This window comes from Balaenoptera musculus, chromosome 2, assembly GCF_009873245.2.
Source record: "Balaenoptera musculus isolate JJ_BM4_2016_0621 chromosome 2, mBalMus1.pri.v3, whole genome shotgun sequence".
In the NCBI taxonomy this organism is placed as follows: Eukaryota; Metazoa; Chordata; class Mammalia; order Artiodactyla; family Balaenopteridae; genus Balaenoptera; species Balaenoptera musculus.
The window spans coordinates 20,631,634-20,650,689 of NC_045786.1; the positions used below are offsets into that span (position 1 = coordinate 20,631,634).

Here is a 19,056-nt window from a genome sequence, read left to right on the forward strand (position 1 = left end):
CGAGAGTTTGGATTGTAGCTTCTCTTGGAAATAAAAGTGGCATTTGTCCATATAATGCAAAATTATTTTCCCAGTGCCACTGCGTGTGGTAATACCAAATTAAAAACAATTTTAACACTAATCACTCTGAGAATGGACCATCTTAGTTCTGTTTGTGAATGTTAAAGCTTTATTTGGTAGGGAACCTGCCACATATTAAAGTAATATTTTAAATTTTCAAAAGTATGACCTTCTATAGTCCATAGTTTATTAAATCTCACATTCTTACCATGAGGTTATTGTGGGGGCATTGTGTGTGTGTGTCTGTCTGTCTGTCTGTCTGTCTGTTTCTCCCTCAGTGTTCCCTGTGACTCTTTTAAAAAATAAATACTATCTGCATGATAACTGTTTCTGGTCACTTTGCGTTCCACAAAGAGACTCCAGTAGTAAGACACATTATATTGAGCTGCCATCCAATAGACAGTATCATTTCAAAAGGCATCTTGAAGAAGAATAACTCTTCCTTATCAGTCTTCATTTTGCTTTACCCTGAGATGGTGCTGGTGATATATCTTGAAGTACAATGGAATGTTACGGTTTAAGTAGTATGTAATTATGTGGAATACCACCCAATTTTAGAAAATTCATTCTTTTAAACAAACCTGATAGCTTGCTTTCAGTAATTATTGTCACCAGTCTAATCTATAAAGCAGTATTAATTTTACTATCCTAACATTTACATTACCAAAGCAGTTTAGGTCCTTATTATGGGTAAGTTTGTACTTAGAGGTATTTGTTTCAAGGTCTGCCTGTGAAATTATATAACTGAAGGTTACCTCAGTTCTTTGCATTTCCTATATGAAAGTGGCATCACTTACAAATGTGTAGAATAAAGTGAGGGCTGAAGAAAATGAGATTTAAAATATCAAGTCTGGGACACCACTGAAAAGTGAAGCAGAGTTGGGTATCTTAGCACCCTTGAGCACGTGTGTATTACTGAAGGGATTGCCTTTTTCAAAATCAGACTTTTTCTTGAAATTCTTCCAACTCCCATTCCTATCAAATTGACCATGAAAGTGGCACAGAAAGAGAGACATGGATTTTTTATGGACTCACTTCACCAGACAGTGTTACTAAGGGAGGAAGTTGCTGTCTGGGAAGTTCTACAGTGCCTTAGAAGGCGGAGAATTAGCTAAGAAGTAGCCCTTCCCTGAAGATTATAGAGCTGTGTTTCCCAGCAGTGTGTTCCTTGGGTTCTTGGAGGGACGTAGTTTCACTTTTTGGAAACAGGCGTGCTGTGCGGAAAAATGGACTCCACGAGCCAATAAGGCTGGGAGATGAGCTAAACGAAGAAAACCAGGTTTCTGTAGTCTATAAAGCAACTTAGAAACATTCAGAAGTTCATATGCCTCGTGAACATAGGCAAGAAGGGTATATATAACACACAATATTTCTCCTGGATTCTTTTAAAAACATAGAACATTTATTAACGTCTTTCAAAGTTAAATAGAACCCAGGTTGGAAAACGCTAATGTGGATAAATCATAAATTCATTGTGTATGCGTCCTTTTTAACAGATTATATAGAATATCTGAAAGGAAATTTTTGAATGAAAATAGATGTAAAGTTCCATGACTTAAATACACAAAATTAATACTAACTTCCCATTTACAGTTACTTCTTAGAAATCTTACAGATTATATTGTATAATCAGTTGGGATAGAATATATTAACATCGATCATATAGTGCCCGTATGTTTTAGCTGATGTTAAGTATCACTTATAGAAAGGATTAAAAAGTGATAATAACCTTGGCATGATACTGGAGTAAGCCTGAAAAGGGTAATAAAATGTTTGTTATGTAATGTATTAATGGTAAAACAAAATAAGTAATCAAGATTAGAATAACTTATAAAAATGTGTACGTATAAGACATGACCCAGTACTTCAAGAGAACAGATAATCTTGATAAATGGCTTCAGTTTCCATTTTTTCTTAGTTTCCCTTTTAATTCAGAAATATTCTGTCCTCTTTTATACTTTTACAAGGATATAGAAGATCCTTAGCAAACACATACTAGACTGTTAGTTTCATTAACCAAAGCTTATTCACAATTGTTTCCTTGGAGGGGAGGAAAAATATTTGGGTGACTACTGGATTCGTTGTTCTTGTTGTTGTTGACAGTTAAAAGATGAAAGAAATATGTTGCACTTTAAAATAGAGATTTCTGTTGGTATTGTTTATGAAGTATTGTTTTTATGTTTATATTCTAGGATTTTTTGTCCATGGTTTTCCCAAACTCTTGAGGTTTCAAGAACATCATGAAAAAATACTGAATAAATTTTTGTCCAAGCTTAAGCAGCACTTGGTAGGTAGATGTGACATTGACCTACACCCACCTACACCAAGAATAAAGCTAGAAGACTTGAGTGCAGCCATTGGTCCCAATTACCCTATTGATTTATAGTCTTGTCCATGTCATTTACTGAGCAGTTGTAATTCCCAGTTGTTCAAAGGACGTTAGATTTGTGAAATTTAGTACGGATGAACTATCACAGCCCTAACTCATAGAATCAAACTTTGAAGCTGATATATACAAACAATATAGTTTTTAAGGATGTGTGATTTCTCAGTGATTTGGGAGGTTTTTAATCGCACTAAAATATTTTAAGAGTCATACAAACTCATCCTCAGTGAACCATATACATTGCTGTCCTGTAAAACACAGTAATTTAGTAAAGCAAGGATACGTCCCTTTAGAATATATTGAAGAGAAGCAAAGTGTTGTATTACAATCCTATCTTATAAAGGGTTTATTCTCAGGGTGATTTTCAAAAGTAAAATTGAGGGAGAAGAGGGAGTCAGAAGAGAAGAAGTGGAACTACTCCAGCACGAAAGAGATTTGTAATGAATGGTTTTGTTTAGCTGTGACAGCTACCTCCAAAAACCTGCCTAACTTTTAGTATTATATTGTCATATTTTGTGTGCTGCAATCCAGAAGTTGTGAAGTCTTTGTTTTTTCCAGGATTCTCAAGAAATCTACACAAGTTTTTACACAATGAAATGGTTTTTTCAATGTTTCCTTGATCGGGTGAGTATTTATTTACAAAGCCCAATCATAAAATTACAAATACCAGCCAAGGGCAAACTGTTAATCTTATTTCTGTTTTGTTTTAATTGTAGACTCCCTTTACACTAAACCTCAGAATATGGGACATCTATATCTTTGAAGGAGAACGAATTCTTACTGCTATGTCTTACACAATCTTAAAATTACACAGAAGTAAGAAAACGTTTAATTATAAAGATTTCACAGAAATCTAGCCTTGTTTTAACTTTGATTTCTCATTACCCACCCAAATTCAAATTCATTTTCTTTTAGTAATGAGTTTTAAAAATTCTTGGAAATCAGTGAAATTATCTTCAGTTGGCACTTTACTTTCATTGGTTCTTCCTCATGACCAGAAGCTTACTACATTGGAAAAGGTCTTTGATTCTTTTCTCTATGTCATTTTCATCTTCACACTTCAGTAGAATGCAGTGTATATGTTTCACTAATAATAATATTCCTGTTACTTATTTGTTTCCATGGGGCATCCCTTATTTCTTTTCATTGGTCTGAATCTCAGGTTTGTAGTAGCAAAAGGGAGAGACCAAAGAAGCCAGGCCCCTTAGTTAAAAGGGCTAGTGAGGACATTTTCCTTTACTGTGTCCTTCACCCAGGAGAAAAGCATCCAGCCCCACGCCGTAGACCAGAGATGGGGAACCTCCAGCTCATCTCCCTGTTTGGCTGCTTTGCGGCCTCTGAAGCAAGTACAGTCCATGTCCACAGTTGCCCAAATGTAACACAAGGCTTTTAAAAGCCTTCAGTTGCAGTATTTCAAGGACTCTGTAAATTTGATATGCTGTGCCTTAAGTCAAGGAATTCCTTAAGGAATGAGAGTTTCTCTTTATGAACATGAAGAACCTTATTCGTCTTAAAGTCTCAACCCAACCTTAAAACTTTGGTTTTAAGAAGAGAGTCACTGGAATGTTTGGAGCCTCACACAACACTTCCAGCCTAGGGCACAGCCTAGGTTCACTTTCGTTGTATACTCTGCATCTTATCTTGTTCTTGAATGATCATCTCTTTAGTTGCCCCCATAACTTATAAGCTAATTGAGTGCTTGGGGTCATGTTTTATAGTTTTTCTCCCTGCTGTGCTTGGCTTTGTTCTAAGAATGTGTTAGGTACTTTGATATGAGATTGCTTGATTGCTTACTTGAAAAGCGTGGCCTTCAGGAGCACCAGATTATCCAAATTCTAGGTTGGAATGAAACTTTAAAATCACGACTGTATAGTTTACACTGAAAGAAGAGGATTCAGAAGTGTTGTGGTCCATTTCCCTCCCTCCCCAACAGGCAAACCACAGCACCCAGATGAAACAATTTGACAATGAATTACCTCCCAAGACTCAGGGTCTGTCATTATAACCACAGGAAATCAATCAATCAGTCTCTCCTCTCACCCCCTTTACTTCTTTTCTCTCTTTCTGGATTATGAACGGACAAAAATGTAGAGCAAAAGTATACTCTTAGAATACTAAACATCATTAGTTTAATTTACATTAGTTAGTTTAAACATTATTAGTTTAATGTTGCCTAAGCAGTGAGAAAGTAAAAACATGATGTTATATTTCCCTGTAGCTCTCTTCCTCCTCTTAAATTATGTTTTACTTCAGACTCTTGCTTAATTTTGACAAGTAAAAAGTTTCTCCCCCTTTTGTAAATAAACTTTAAGCATAACAGTTAGTTTATATCCTACCATGCCATTAGATTAAATAAGCTGTGGAAAACCGTTGTCTGCTGCTGTGTATTTTTTCTCGTTAGGAAGACACAGCTCAAGGACTTAACATGAAGTTCCTTCACCATATAAACCTTCAAAAACTGTCTGGACCAATAGTTAGCTGAAGCTCGTAAGATTTTTTTCTTGTTTTTTTCCCTGATGGCCTTACCAATATTTAGAGACATTGTTACTAAAAAAAAAAAAAAAAAAAAAAAAATCACACAGTGATTTTAAACAGTTAAAAAAATTAGAAGCAACCTAAATGCCCAATATTAGAAGACCAATTAAGTATACAGCGTACAATACAATGGACGCTTATATAGTTAATGATGGTGGTATAAAATCATGTTTGTTGAAGTGAGAGGTATCAGTGATGTACGCCATGGAGTGGGGAAAAACAAGGAGGTGAATAACATGGAGAGTATCATTTATTTTTGTAAATTGATACACATGTACACACATCTGCTTGTAAGTCATTTGGCTAGTGGATCTTAGCTGATTTTTACTTTCTGCTTTGTATCTGTAATTTGAATTTTTTCATAAGTAGAAATACAAATAAAATTAATAATCCAGATTTTTGAGAAATTCTGAGACAGTTAAAATACAGACCTAGAAGTGGATGTGCCTATAGCAGTTGGAGCTCCGTTATCAGTGAAACAGAAAACGCACATGTCATCCTGGGTGGCTCTGGGGGAATATTAATACCCAGGTCCGGTTATTCTTACACCAATGAGAAGGTATTTAGCAGCATTTGCCTCTCCCCAAGCCCCCAGGGGTACCTGCTTTTCTCTGTGACTGCTTTAATATCAGAAAAGATGTTCATCTTACTCAGTTTCGGTGAAATTCACAAGGCCATGTATAAATTGTGCGCTGTGCCCTTTTAAAAACATACATCAGAATAGAATACATTATATTCTCAACCTAAAGTAGCTGTTGTTTACCTTTTTCATCCTTTCTCAGAACATCTTATGAAATTGTCTATGGAAGAACTTGTGGAATTTCTTCAGGAGACCTTGGCAAAGGATTTTTTCTTTGAAGACGACTTTGTAATAGAGCAGCTCCAGATTTCTATGGTGGAACTAAAGCGGGCAAAGTTAGACCTTCCAGAACCTGGTAAGGAAATAGCCAGACTCTTTATGTGTAACTTACAATTAAGATTGGAAGACACGGTGCAGTTAACATGGGCCATTTCTGTTTGAAAACATCAGCATACTTGTGATGACATCATGTAAACCAGATTTCTTAAAATCTTCGATTTTAAGAAAAATCAAATAAACATATTAATTAAATCTGCCTCTCCTAATAGAGTCCCTACTTAAATTTAGGAAGTTTAATATACAAATAATGTTATTTCAACAGAAGTGACCATGGTGCTTTAAGCTACCATAACAGTAAGTGCTTTTTACTTTCATCATCTCATTTTGTGGAACCATATGCAGTAACAGAGCAAGTAAAAGTCCCATTTTCTAGAAGAGGAAACTGATACTAAAATGCTAACTCTGAAGCTGCAGAACCTGCAGACACAGCATTACTGCGGCCACTGGAGTCCGAGTTTCCTGACTGCTGATGCAGGGCTCTTGGCAGTATGTTGCAGTATAAATAATATATTTTATTCACTTATTTCAAAACATCTTCCAGTACCACCTGTTAGGTTTTCTGCTAGGTGCTCTGTTGGGGATTTAACTGAAAAGAAAGACGTGCTTCTTGCTCTCAGGGTGCACAGAGGAGAGACAGAATTTACACAATAATAGAGTGTGAATAGGGTCATAATAGAGCTAGAAACAGGATAAATGGGGGAAGATGGATGGAGGGTGGTACCGGGTGAGTGGAAGAGAAAAAAAGAAAATGTGGAGAGAGCACAGTAGAAAGAAGTTTTAAGAACACACCTTTGCTAAAAACCAAGATGCTCTGCTTTTAGTTATTTAATTGCAAGGGGTCTAATCCGTGTTCTCCGAGGTTTGTTCTGGGTCTTCAGAATTCACTAGAAAACAAGCCGTCACAGCAATAATGGAGTGGGGGCCTGGGCCCTGTGAGACCATCACCTCTGCTCCAGAAGGTCACCCATCTCTCGTGCAGTGTAATGATGTCCCTTTTCTACTAATTCTTTCCTATAGCAGGGAATGCATTTGGAAGAGCAGTTACTAACTATATTCTTGCTATTTCAACATTTATTTTTAAAGGTCTTGCCTACTTTTAAAATGAGTTTAAGATAAGTTTTAGTAAAAGACACATAAAGAAAAAAATATATGTATATAATAGAACTATTTAAACATGAGAATAAAATGTCAAAACCTGTGTAATGGAATGGGATGATTGAGCATGTAACTGGCAGCTAGTATGTATTGAATGCTTGCTCTCTGCCACATACCACACGCACTGTCTCATTTAATCCTTAAAATAACTAAGAAAAAGTACTTGTCCTCATTTTACACATGAGGAAACCTGGTAGCAGTCGTTTGTAAGATCTTTTGCTAGGAAACGGTAGAAAGGGGACGGAGAGTAGGGTGGGGATAAGAGGAGAGGGGTGGATAAATAACAGCGGGAACACTGGTTGATGTTGCTCTGCTCATGCTGGTGGTTAAGGGGGAACGTGGTGAGGGGGCTCCGCACCCCCGGGGCCTCTGACCCGGTCCACCCTGCTGAGTGCACACGGCTTGGCTTAAGCCTTGTCTCCTTCCTGAAGACTCGGCCAGTCCTGCCTCCCCAAAGCCGCAGAGTTTGGTCACCGGTATTTTGTGCTGGAACCGTGCGTGCCCCGTGTGTGCATCTGTCCCCACACTCGCTGGGCGTCACCCCCCTGTCAGTTAGTTTGATGTCTGCACTAGACAGTAAGCTCCTGGAGGGCCGTGACTGTGTCTTCGTGTCGCCAGCGCCTAGGGCAGTGCCTGGCATAGAGTAGGCATTCAATCGATACTTTTTAATGAACAAATGAAGCTATAGTGTATTTTTTAGGATATAAAAACCTATCGTCTACAGAAGGTTAGCGGGAGGCAGTTTTTGGAGGTGATAGAACCTTTCTGTATCTTGATTGCACACACAGACAAGTCAGTTTAGTTATGTGTTCTGTCTCACTTTTTGAGGGTTTGAGTGCGTTTTCACTTCTCTTTGTATAGTGGAAACTGATGTTACACATGCACAGCAGTTTGTACTGTGTTTGTGACTTGAAACCCTAGGAAACACACAGTACAGGTTTTAAAAATTAAGTTATTTCACAAAGATCTATTGAATTTATGTGGCATTAAAATAGGTTTATAAAAATAAATGTGTTTAAATAATTGTGTCCTTTCCGCTTCCCTTATCTTTCAAGTTTAATCTGCTAGAAAGTCCAGCCTATGAGCCTAACTACAATAATTTTTTTGGATTTTTTAAAACTATCCTAGCTATAATTTTGAAAGCATACTGTATTTCTTTTGATCACCTTGTTGAAAGCTGTAATAGTGTTTGAATTGTATATTCTTCTGGCTGATAGTACATTAAACAGAAATGAAACTGCTCAATTTTTCAGATATAAATTTGAAATCAGTAATTTTGTGACAATATTTGCAACCTCAAATGGACTTAATATTTAATCTGGAAAAAGGAATAAGATGATTCTGTCCCTAGAAGAATTTTCCTGACAGTGGCCCCCACCATTTCTCACTGAAAACTATTAGAACAGTCAGAGTACATATATTCTGTTGTTGAAATTTAAAAGTAGAAAGTTGCTCACAGGGAAGAGCATTGAGAGCACTTTCCTGTAATTACGTGCCTCTCCTTGGGCGCAGGAAGCTGCTCATGTCTTCAGAGGCAGTCTGTGAGACTTGTAGTTGCGTGCAGTGTCCACTGGGTGGTGACAGAGACCTGAGTAAGATCAGAGATGGACCAGCCCGAAGGGACTTGAGACTCCGTATTTCTTTAGGGATGCTTAGGAATATTCTTTTTGGTGGCTTTTCTTTTTGTTTTTCAAGGAAAAAAGTTATTTAAGAAAAAATAATAAGCATCTTTGCGTTTATTCTGAAATATATCAAGCTATAGTTCCTTTTTTTTTTTTGAGCAGAGTAGTCTAATTGTTGGCACTGGCATAAAAATACTCACCACTCACATAATGGAACGCTAGTGAAAAATATCATTTAAACTCCTGGTTTTCAGGGGAAGAAGGGAAGAACACAATTTTAGGCAGGGAGCTAGAGTGGGGTGAGCAAAGACAATGTTATGTCTACCGAAAAGAAGTCCAGAATGAAAGTGTGGATAATAAATATTAGTACTTATTGCCTGTTTATAGCCATCTGTTTTGACATCAGTTATGCTTGAATCTTTTAGTTACACTCAGTTGCTTAGGGGTGAAAGGAGATACTTAAACCAAACAAAGACCAAGTATAGCAGTGTGTGTTTTGGGGGGCAGGTAGTTCGAGTAGGTTAAGGTGAATCTATGAAGAGATTGTACAAGAATGTTTAATGCTTATTTGGATCTACTTTTGTGGGAAAGGGCAGAGGATATTTATTAGCATATGAAGATATGACGATGGCATACGTATTTCTTGGAGGGTCTGCCTAGTATAGCTTCAGCTCAGGGAAAGTTGAATAACTAATCTTCACAGAAGAATCGCCTTACAACGAGGTCGGGTAGATTTTTCTTCTTGATTTTGTACTTACACACAGAGGTCAGCTCCCCCAGGCGCAGGGCCCTTGGGTTTTGGTGCTGCGGTTGCCGAGACTCGGCCTTGCTCAGTTTTTGAGAAACAGGAGCAGGTCCCCGCTCAGACGCGCAGGCCCCAGCGGCCTCCGGGGGGGTGATGCTCCGTGGGCCTCCCCGGCCCTGCTGCCCTCCACGCTCCTTCTTTCTGTCTCCCGTCCTCTCCGTCCCCTCCTCCTCCCCCCTCTCTCTCTCTTTTCCCCTCTGGTCCCTCCTTCCCACCCCCTTCTCACTCCTCCTCTTGAGAGACAGCCCTTCCCACGGTCACGGTGGCCCTGAGGACCCTTAGAGACGCCAACAGCAAGTGCCCATTTGCTCGCTCCTGGATCGCTGGGGAGCTGCGCTGTTCAGAGGGGTTGGGTCACTTACAGGAATAAACTGGGCGTGGCAGAGTCCGTGTGTCATCAGTCAGCAACTGCTGGTGGCCCTAGCCTGCTCCCTGGTCCCAGGTCACTGTGGGCAGTAGGTGTAGCCCAGCACTGTTCCCGGCACTGCGGCCCGGCCCTGGCACCGGGGAATAAGCTTACCCTTACCAAGCAGGGCCTCCTAGCCTAACTTGCATTACTGTCCGTAAAATTGGGAGGAATTAGGTTTCTTAAGCACTTCCATTTTAGAAGGCTCCTCCTTATATCCTTGTCTACTGCCTTTTTCAAATTACTTTCTTTTCTTCCATGCTTTTTTTTTTTCTTCTTCCATGCTTATTGATAATCTTTATGGGGGCAAAGAGGCCATATCCTCTAAATGTCTTTGTACAGTCGAGGTATTCACCATGCACCTCTTACAGAATCCTAGTTCCCAGTGAGAGACTGACATTCAGGAATTAATTAGACACAATGTCCTTTTGTCTGCATTGGATTTTTTTTTTTTCTCCAAACCCTGCTATATCTAGTTTCATAGCTACGTAGGTCTTGGGTATTTATAACCGTTATGTTTTGGTACTATTTGAATGGTATGTTGTTACTCTAATTCAGATTACTTACGTATGAATGAGTGGACATTTTGTCAAAACCTTACTTGTAATTCTGTTAATATTTTAGATGCTATAGGAAGGTCTGCAAAATAAGTAGGACTGCACTTTAAGTAGGTTATCTTCTGCTCAGGTGAAAGGGAAATGTATTATGGGCTACCATGAAAGAACTTTAAGAAGCTACTTTTTTGATATTTTAGAACAGTCACAGATTTTTTTTTTCCCGGTGTGGATTTTGGGCTCTTGACCATTCAGTAAATGGAACATGCTAAAATTTTCTTTTAATTCTAATATAGTGTGTAGATGCATAGAATATTAATGTCTCTTCCTTAGAGAAATTTGTGTATTGACTTGAATATAACGTAGTGTTAAGTGTAAGGTGAGTACTTTTCTTACCCTTTATATTGGAAAATTAGAACTCCCTTGTATGGATGACACGTACCTTTCCATTTTGTTTCAGGCATGAAATTACCACCTCAGTCCATTGCTTCCTTCTCACTTTTTTATTCCTTCTCCTGAGAAATAACATGCCTTATTTTTGTAATCCTGCCTTTTACCCTGTGTCCTATTAGTCTTTACTGATATGGGCCTTTTGTGTATCCAAAGGATTTCAGGATGGAAATCTATGGACTTTAGAATACAGGAACAGGACGTGATGTTCAGTTTTCTCCCCTAGTACCTCTTCCCCCTCACGTTCTCCCTCCCACCACCACTGTAAAGTGTTCTTAAAAAATTTCTTCCATTGCATCAGTCCCTTATTAAACCCCACTGTACTGCGTTTCAGTTAGTCCAAACCTAGACTATTGCTTAAATTCTGGGTACCACACTTACGAAGATGCCCTTTCATCTTTATCAGCGTCAGTAAGTAGCTACAGCTGAATGTCTACGTTTCCATAGGAAGTCGCAAGAATCTGTGAAGTAACGGGACTCGAGTTACCCCTGTGGGTCTGTTACTGCCTGTGTCCACCCACCACGTTTATGGTGTTCAGTTGTCTTTTTGACCTGGTTTTGTAAAATAAATTTTAATTACTGTAGTTGGTTTCACTACATTGTTGACATTGAAAATGTCCTAGAACCATAAAAGCAGATGATCATAAATAATGAAATATGTGACTTTTTACTAACAGGAAAAGCAATCCATAAAATTTGTGTTTAGTAAAGCAAATCAGTTTTGAGGTTTAGGATGTAGACCGAAGGGTAGTGTCTTAGTCCGTGAGCACTGCTATAACAAAAGCACCACAGACAGTGGCTTAAACAACAGAATTGATTTTCTCATGATTCTGGAGGCTGGAAGTCCAAGATCAAGGTGTGTGCAGGGTTGGTTTCTTCTCCGCTTGGCTTTAGGTGCTACCTTCTCACTGTGTCTTCACGTGGTCCTCCCTCTGTGTGTGTCTGTGTCCACATCACCTCTTCTTATACGGTCACCTGTCATCTTGGATGAGAGGCCCACTCTGCTGACCTCATTTAACCTTAGTCCCCTCTGTAAAGGCCTTATCTCCAAATGCAGTCACCTTCTGAGGTTCGGGGGGTTAGGGCTTCAACATAGGAATTCTGAGGGGACACAATTCAGCCCATAACAAGGAGGTGGTTTTTAGACACAGACCTTGCTGAAGAAGAGAAAAAGCAAACGCCTGTTCTCTGGTGACTCGCCCCCTGCTCTGGTGCCCCGTCCGCCTCAGAGGACGCAGGGCATGCGGCTCTGTCCCAGGGCTACACGTGCCAGGCCTTGCCCAGCACGTCACTCACATTAATCAGGTACCGGCCTGTCCTTCCCTCTTCAGTGTCACCCCCTCTGGTGCGTTTGGGCAGGCGTGACAGCAGAAGGAGGTGGGTTGTCCCGTGCGGGGTCCAGGGCCCCCAGTCTGACCACGGCCTCTCCAGCTGGGCATTCCTCCTGCTCTGCCAGGGCCACTCCTCACCCCACTGTCGACCACAACTCAGAGGGACCCGTGGCTGCAGCCCCCGCAGTGCGGGGGGAGGGAAACCCGGGAGACCCCATCTCCCTTGGTGGTCCCGTCTGTCACTCCACTGTGGAGAGGGTGGGAGCACCAATCCCATCACGAGGCTGCGCCCTGTGACCTGATTACCTCCCGAACCCCGTCTCCAAACACTGTGACGTGGAGGTGACGCTGGGGAGTTGCAACATGGATTTTAGGGGGACACAGACCTTCAAACCATAGCAGATAGCTAACCCTCGAGAAACCTAATTTCCAGCGACTGTTTTTGTGACTTGTGAATTGATAAAGACTGAAACCCCAGCGCAGGGTCTGGGCGGAGAGAAGCAGGTGAGGCTTGCGCTGATCGACGGTGTTCTAGGAAGAAGGCGTGCAACCTGCAGCAGCCGGGCAGCTTGAAATCTGTTCTTTTTTTGTTTGTTTTTTTTAATACCGCTGTGGAGAATTTTTAGAAACATGTAGAATGATTTCATGGGAAGTCGAGTGTTGGCGGCTCTCTGCAGGTTGCCGGGAGCCGTCGCGTGGCGGGGAAGTGGGGCGGCTTCGAGGGCTCAGCGTGAGGGTCTCTGCAGCTGAGCCTGTCTGTCCCTGTAACTGTGCGTCTTGCAGGCATGAATCAGCCACTCTCTCCGGGAGCCACTGTTTTCCTTTTCTTTTTAATGGTCATGTTTTCCATCAGGTTTCCTACACACCAGCCTGAAAAGGCTGATGTTATTCTCTGATGGAGTATCAACGAGCCATTAAATCGGCCAGTCCGATTAGTGTGTTGTGTGCTTAGAGAGTTGTCAGAGTGGAGGCGAAAAGAAAATTCCTGCATTCGGTGTTTCTATCATGTCTTCCCAATAATTTGTGTTTGTTGGGGTTATTTTCCTACAGGAAAGAAGGAATTCATATGTTTACTTGGGACTAAATGGATAACTACTTGTAGAGCTGATAAAAGCTTTCGGGGGACACCAGATAGATTTTAATTTTATTTTTATTGTTCGTTTTTAACCCGATAGGCTGAATGACTATTTGTGAATATTCTGGACTAGGGCTGCATTTGAATCAACTTTCTCACCTCAATTCCAGATATTTCATATGAGGCTAGTCAGGCTGAACTGGAATGCTCCAGCCTATTTTACGTGCAACATTCATAAACAAAACTTTTCTCAATGACAAGCATTTTCAAGTTTGGGTTATCACTTAAAATAGTCTGTCCACATATCATAAAACGTCTTTATTAGAGAAAGATGCAAGAGCCATGTTGATTATGCCAAGACCACTGAATCAGAAAAGCATGAAGTATCTTTAGCTCAATAATTCTGATTCTGGTAGCTTAACTATTTAAAGGATATCGCATTGCCATCATTCTCTGCTCCCTCCCCTCCCAAAGAAAAGCTCATTGAATTATTTTAACATCTTAAAGAAAATTATGGTATGGTATGTGGGTAAATAATACAATTATCATCACCTAGACCGTAAGCTACATAAAAACGAGGCAGCGTCCGCCTGCTCACAGCTGGTGGACTCATGGCTTTCCTCAGGAAACATTTGTTAGGTGGGAGGGTGGCGGAGCATTTGAAGAGTGCAATGACTTATTTTTAAGTGAGAATATATGGTTTTGTAGTAATAGAAGACATAAAAAACATACGTCTTAAACCTTGGAATTTTTACAAGCGGAGTCTGTTGGTTTTTTCAGGATGGTATTCAGTGGAGCCCATATTGTGGTGGATCACTTTAAACAACTGTTTACAAAATGCCCAAGTTATTGCACGTTCCTTTAATTCCTCATTAGTTTTCCCATGTTAGTTATTTAAAATGTAAAACCAAAAGTATCTAATATGATTTTCTCTTTCTTTATTATTCTTTTTCCCTTTTTTTTGCATTTAAAGTAGGACCCTCTTAGAGTAGTAATTTGGAAATAGAGAGTGCTGTTTCTTTGTATACGGTGGAAGGTACTTGAGAGAATAATAATAAGCTATTTGGGGATAACTTGGAGACCACAGTTGGTCATCAGTTGACTTTTAAACTTGGCAGACCTGCTTGAGGTTGATAGGAACCGTTTTACTGAGATTCCAAAACTGTTATAGTTGAGGTATGCTTAAGTGGAAGGAATGTAATGGTGAGACACTGAGCTACTGACCTGCAGGATTGTTTTAGGAATAGAAATGAAAATATCAGCTTCTCATTCTTGAAAAAGCAGGTAACTATCTTAACAAAATATAAGAATCATATGTTACACAATTGTATGATCCTTACTCATAAGGTTATAAAATCTTCCCATCTGCACATTGCATAATAAGACTTTGAGTTTTGGTATGCCTTAGTATCAATCTCTGTAAAAAATGCTTCTCTTAAGCCACTAAAATTCTGTGTGTCTGTGTACGTATATGCATGTGCTTGAGTGCACACATGAAAAGTAAGCAGTTATTCATGATGTAGTTCTTATATTTGATACCGTTTATTCATGCACTTATGTCACTTATGAATTGATCTTTCCCTTTAGGTAAAGAGGATGAATTTCCAAAGAAACCTTTGGGACAACTTCCCCCTGAATCTCAATCAGCTGGCGTCAGTCACCTGAGCAACGGACAGAGGAGTGTGGGCAGGTCAAGTCCGCATCCGGAAGGCAGGAGAGAGAGCGGCTCGTCACCTTACAAAGCCCACGAGCATTCCCCTCCCCGTCAAAGTAGAACAGGTACCCCCGAGAGGGCGCGGCAGCTGTGGCGGAAGTCAGTGGACGAGGAGAGTAAAAAGCTTAAAGACGAGGTGGATTTTCAAAGGAGACTTCCATCGGGTCCACAGGACAATTCCAGGCAGTATAACCACGCCGCCGCTAACCAGAATAGCAACGCCACTTCACACGTCAGGAAGGAGTTTGTGCCCAAATGGAATAAGCCGTCAGATATCTCAGCTATTGAGAAAACCGCCAAGTATGCCATTGAAGGGCGAAGTCGGGCCGCACACCCCACGCTGAGAGTCGCCGTCCCCGGTTCCGCTGATGCGCGGCCCCCCAGCGTCAGGCAGAAGGTGAAGGTGCTGGATGCGGACGAAGGGAAGCGTGGCTCCACCGCCTCGCAGTACGACAACGTACCCGGCGACGGCGCCAGCGCGGCCCTGGAGCAGGCGCTGGAGAGGGCGCGCTCCCAGAGCCCCCGGGGCGCGGCCTACGCTCACAGCCCACGGAGGCACGCTGAGCCCAGCTCCAGTCCCTCCGGAGCCCCGAACGCGTTTACTTTCAAAATACAGCCTCCGGGTTACGCAAAACATCCATCCCAGTCAGACGGGGAGGATCGAGGGGCAGCGCACCCCCCGTCTTACAGTGAGCCCCCCACTTACCAGGGCAGTTCTCCGAAACGCATCCCTGCTGCTAACAGCAGCTTTGTGTCTCCACCGTTTCCCCACGGGACGCCAGGGAATCCTTCCCGGAGACCTTATGGTTCTACTCTTTCGACTGATGTTTCTCCAGAGAAATCTTACAGCCGCCCAGCTCCTCTGGTCCAGCCGTCCAGTCGAATAGAAGTTCTCCCTGTTGATATTGGTGCTGGGGGATATTCGGGCAATTCAGGGTCACCAAAGAATGGGAAGTTCCTCCTTCCTCCAGTGGATTGTTTGCCAGATAACGGAAAATGGTCGGAAGTTGGTTATGCATTGAGACCGGAGATGCACGGACCGTCGTGGACTCGTGATGCCAACCGTAGCCACTTAAGCAGTTCACCCAAATACCCCACCTTTCAACACGTCCCCTATCAGGACCACACCCTCCCTGCAGTTTCAGTAGATAGTCCGGTGCGGTATCGAACTTCCCCAGCTCTGGAAGATGCCAATTCATCTGGGTATCAGTATTCAGGGCCCTCGCCTCCAGTATATCACTACAGGAATCGGGATGGACTCTGTATCCAGGAATCAGTATTGCTGTGAGAATTGATCTGTACTTGCTGCAGACGAGAGAATAGAAACCGTATGAAACCTACATTGCTATGTTGATAATTGCCAAAGCAGTATTTTATACAGTTGTGAACAACTCGCACAATTCTCGTGTATGTCAGTAATAAGAGTATATGGAAGTGATTTCATCCCCACCTAGATGCTGCTTAAGATGAGCTTTTAACTTGCATCATCACTGAACCTGTTAAAAAGAATTTAACCTGGAAACATAGCAATAGTATTTAGGGATGCACGCACGGTTTCATTTATATCTTTCTCCAAAATCTGAATATTTGTACTCTGTTAGCCCATTCTATTTTGAGTAATGATACAAAGCACTGAAAAACTGTAGAATAGATATTTTTAAGGCTATGTGTAGTGTACGTGTCTTTCAATAGATACTATATGCATCTACGCATACACGTTTGAACACAGAACTAAAGAAATGTTTAAAAAAAAAAAAAACAACTACTTTTCATTTAGATCCATGGAATAATTTCTTCTTCTTCTTTTCCCTGCCTTGTCTTTTGGTCAAGTTTTTTTTTCCCCCCTTATATTTTTAACCCAGGTCCTAAACCGACTTGAGGGTTTGCCCTGGCTTAATTCAGCATCTCACGGAATGCTCAGCTTTCTCATTCAATTGCTCATTCAGTTTTCAATCTGAAAATTAAAGACATTGGAGAGAAAGGCTAACCACTTAATGGTGCTTAAAATCGGGGCAGTTTAATTTTATGACCAAAGGTGCAGCGCGCAATGTATCCGTGTTCACTGAGAGATCAGCTTTCGTGCGTCTGTGCCCTTTTTTCTGGTCTGACCCTCGCAAAGCTCAGGGCAGAGTGTTCCTTGCCAGATGCCCAGGAAGTGTGCACACAGCCCTCCGGCGGATGCCAGCAGGAGAAGCTGCAAGTTACTGATCATCAAGCACTCACACGGGGCAGCAGAACAAATTCCTTTACACTCATTTGAAAGCAAGATTAACAATATGGTTACTTCTTATTTCTGCCCCTTAAATGACTGTGGAGTCTCCCCGCAAAGGGCCCCGGGGTGGCATTCACATGATCTTTTCCTGGCCCTCTTCTTTAAAGAATGTAGTCAGTGAATATTGCTGCTCATAGGCCATTAAATTATATCTGTGTAAAATTGTAAAAAATGATCCTAATTATTACTAGGAACCTCAGATTTTGGTGGTTTTTCTTTTTTTTAAATAGCGTGACTTTCATACTTTCAAAAATCTTTTTTTGTTGTTGTTTGTTTCAGTGAAAAATTCAGGTTCATGGTAACAAATCAGCAATGTCTTTCAAAATCTTCTGTTACACTACAATGACCAAAACACTGACCAAGTTTTGGGCACTCCAAGAAAGTATGCCTTTGGGTTTCACTGGAGAGCTTGTTTTCAACATTACTTTGATCCTATTTGAACAATAGGGAATAGAAAACCTAACATTGATGGTTCTTCTTGTTGCAAGTTGGGACTTTAAGCTTTCAAGGTACAGAAGTATGTCTTTTAAAACGAGAGTAACATTTGTTTAGCTAGTGAATGTGACAATATTTTTTATGTATATAATGAGTCTAATATAATTTTAATCAACTTGGTAATGATGTTATTAAATGGCAAAACAAATGCAGTGTATTAGCAGCCAAACACTGCACGGAAACTCCGATCTACCAGGCTCCTGGTTCAGATCATGTAGAAGCTTAGAAATAAATGTACATAAAATTGTAGCTGGGGATGTGAATTCCAATTTTAAACCATGATTCTGTGACTTGTAATAAACCAAGCTGTACAATTTAGTTTATGATAGCAGCATCAGAGCTGTTCCAAAATATATATATATATCAACAGTGGTACATACTGTAGATTTATATATATAAATATATATATATATATATATGCAAAAAATATATGCACACACACTATTTTCTTATGTCACCTATGACTTTTTTATCTGTATACTTTTTTTGATGTGATTGTTTTTAACATGCTAAATAAGTATATTTTGTTTTGTGTCTTTTATGTGCTTTTTTCAGATGGCATCTCTGATTTTTCTAAAGCTAGTTCCTTTCTAACTGAGTAGATACTGCGTAGCGTTTGCCTACATGACTTTATATGTATCACAGTTCTATGTTATATGTTTTACTAATTTCCAGTAGTTCTGTATTTAGAACTGTATCACCTGCCCTTTATTTGATTTAATCAGCCATTGTTAATAGTGATAAGGTATTATTTTCAGTCTTCCCCCATTATAAAATGTAGATCTGTTAGTTTTTCAAGTAGGAAAATTTAATTCAGTCATTTTGCCACCATACAGTTTTACTCTTTCAAATTTATCTTTTAATAAAAGATAAATAGTGAAATAATGATAAAAGATGAAATAACATTCATAAAGTAGGCTAAGTATATTTATAAAAAACATTTGGTGAGGATCTTCATGGTGTGGAGACTGATTTTGCTTTAACTGCATGTACATGAGGTAACTATTTTGCCACTATTAAGTCTTTTCTTCATAGCAGTTTTGCCTAACACAGTAAGCACTTTGATATAGTTTTTATTTTTTTAATATTTAGTTTGAAAAGTTAAAGAAACTTAGACCCAGTGTCTCAAAGGGTTTTAAAACTTCGACTCTTTCAGGTGCTTATGTTGCTTACAGGATTTTTAAAATAGCTTTGAGAGCTGGGGGATAGCCATAGCTGTCAAATCAGACACCCTGGTATTGCAGGGGAGGAAAAAAAATTCTTCTTCCTTCTGCCCT

At 40.3% G+C, this 19,056-nt stretch overlaps 1 protein-coding gene across 8 annotated transcripts in view; it reads left to right on the plus strand.

Moving 5' to 3' along the window:
* USP6NL (USP6 N-terminal like) overlaps nucleotides 1–19,056 on the plus strand; it is a 170,001-nt gene that overhangs the window by 127,057 nt on the left and 23,888 nt on the right. For 3 of the 8 annotated variants that reach the window (XR_005018710.1, XR_005018709.1, XR_005018708.1), the window contains exons 11-16: nucleotides 2,253–2,347; nucleotides 3,005–3,070; nucleotides 3,163–3,262; nucleotides 5,764–5,916; nucleotides 14,886–16,296; nucleotides 17,564–17,793. Coding sequence is in view for 4 of the 8 variants with exons in the window: in XM_036842760.1 (XP_036698655.1) it covers nucleotides 2,253–2,347; nucleotides 3,005–3,070; nucleotides 3,163–3,262; nucleotides 5,764–5,916; nucleotides 14,886–16,296; nucleotides 17,564–17,630 (1,892 nt within the window). In the remaining 4 variants the exon portion in view is untranslated. Of the gene's footprint in view, nucleotides 1–2,252; nucleotides 2,348–3,004; nucleotides 3,071–3,162; nucleotides 3,263–5,763; nucleotides 5,917–14,885; nucleotides 19,052–19,056 lie in introns of those variants that run through there. The other 5 variants (XM_036842760.1, XM_036842763.1, XR_005018711.1 and 2 more) reach the window with 4 other exon arrangements.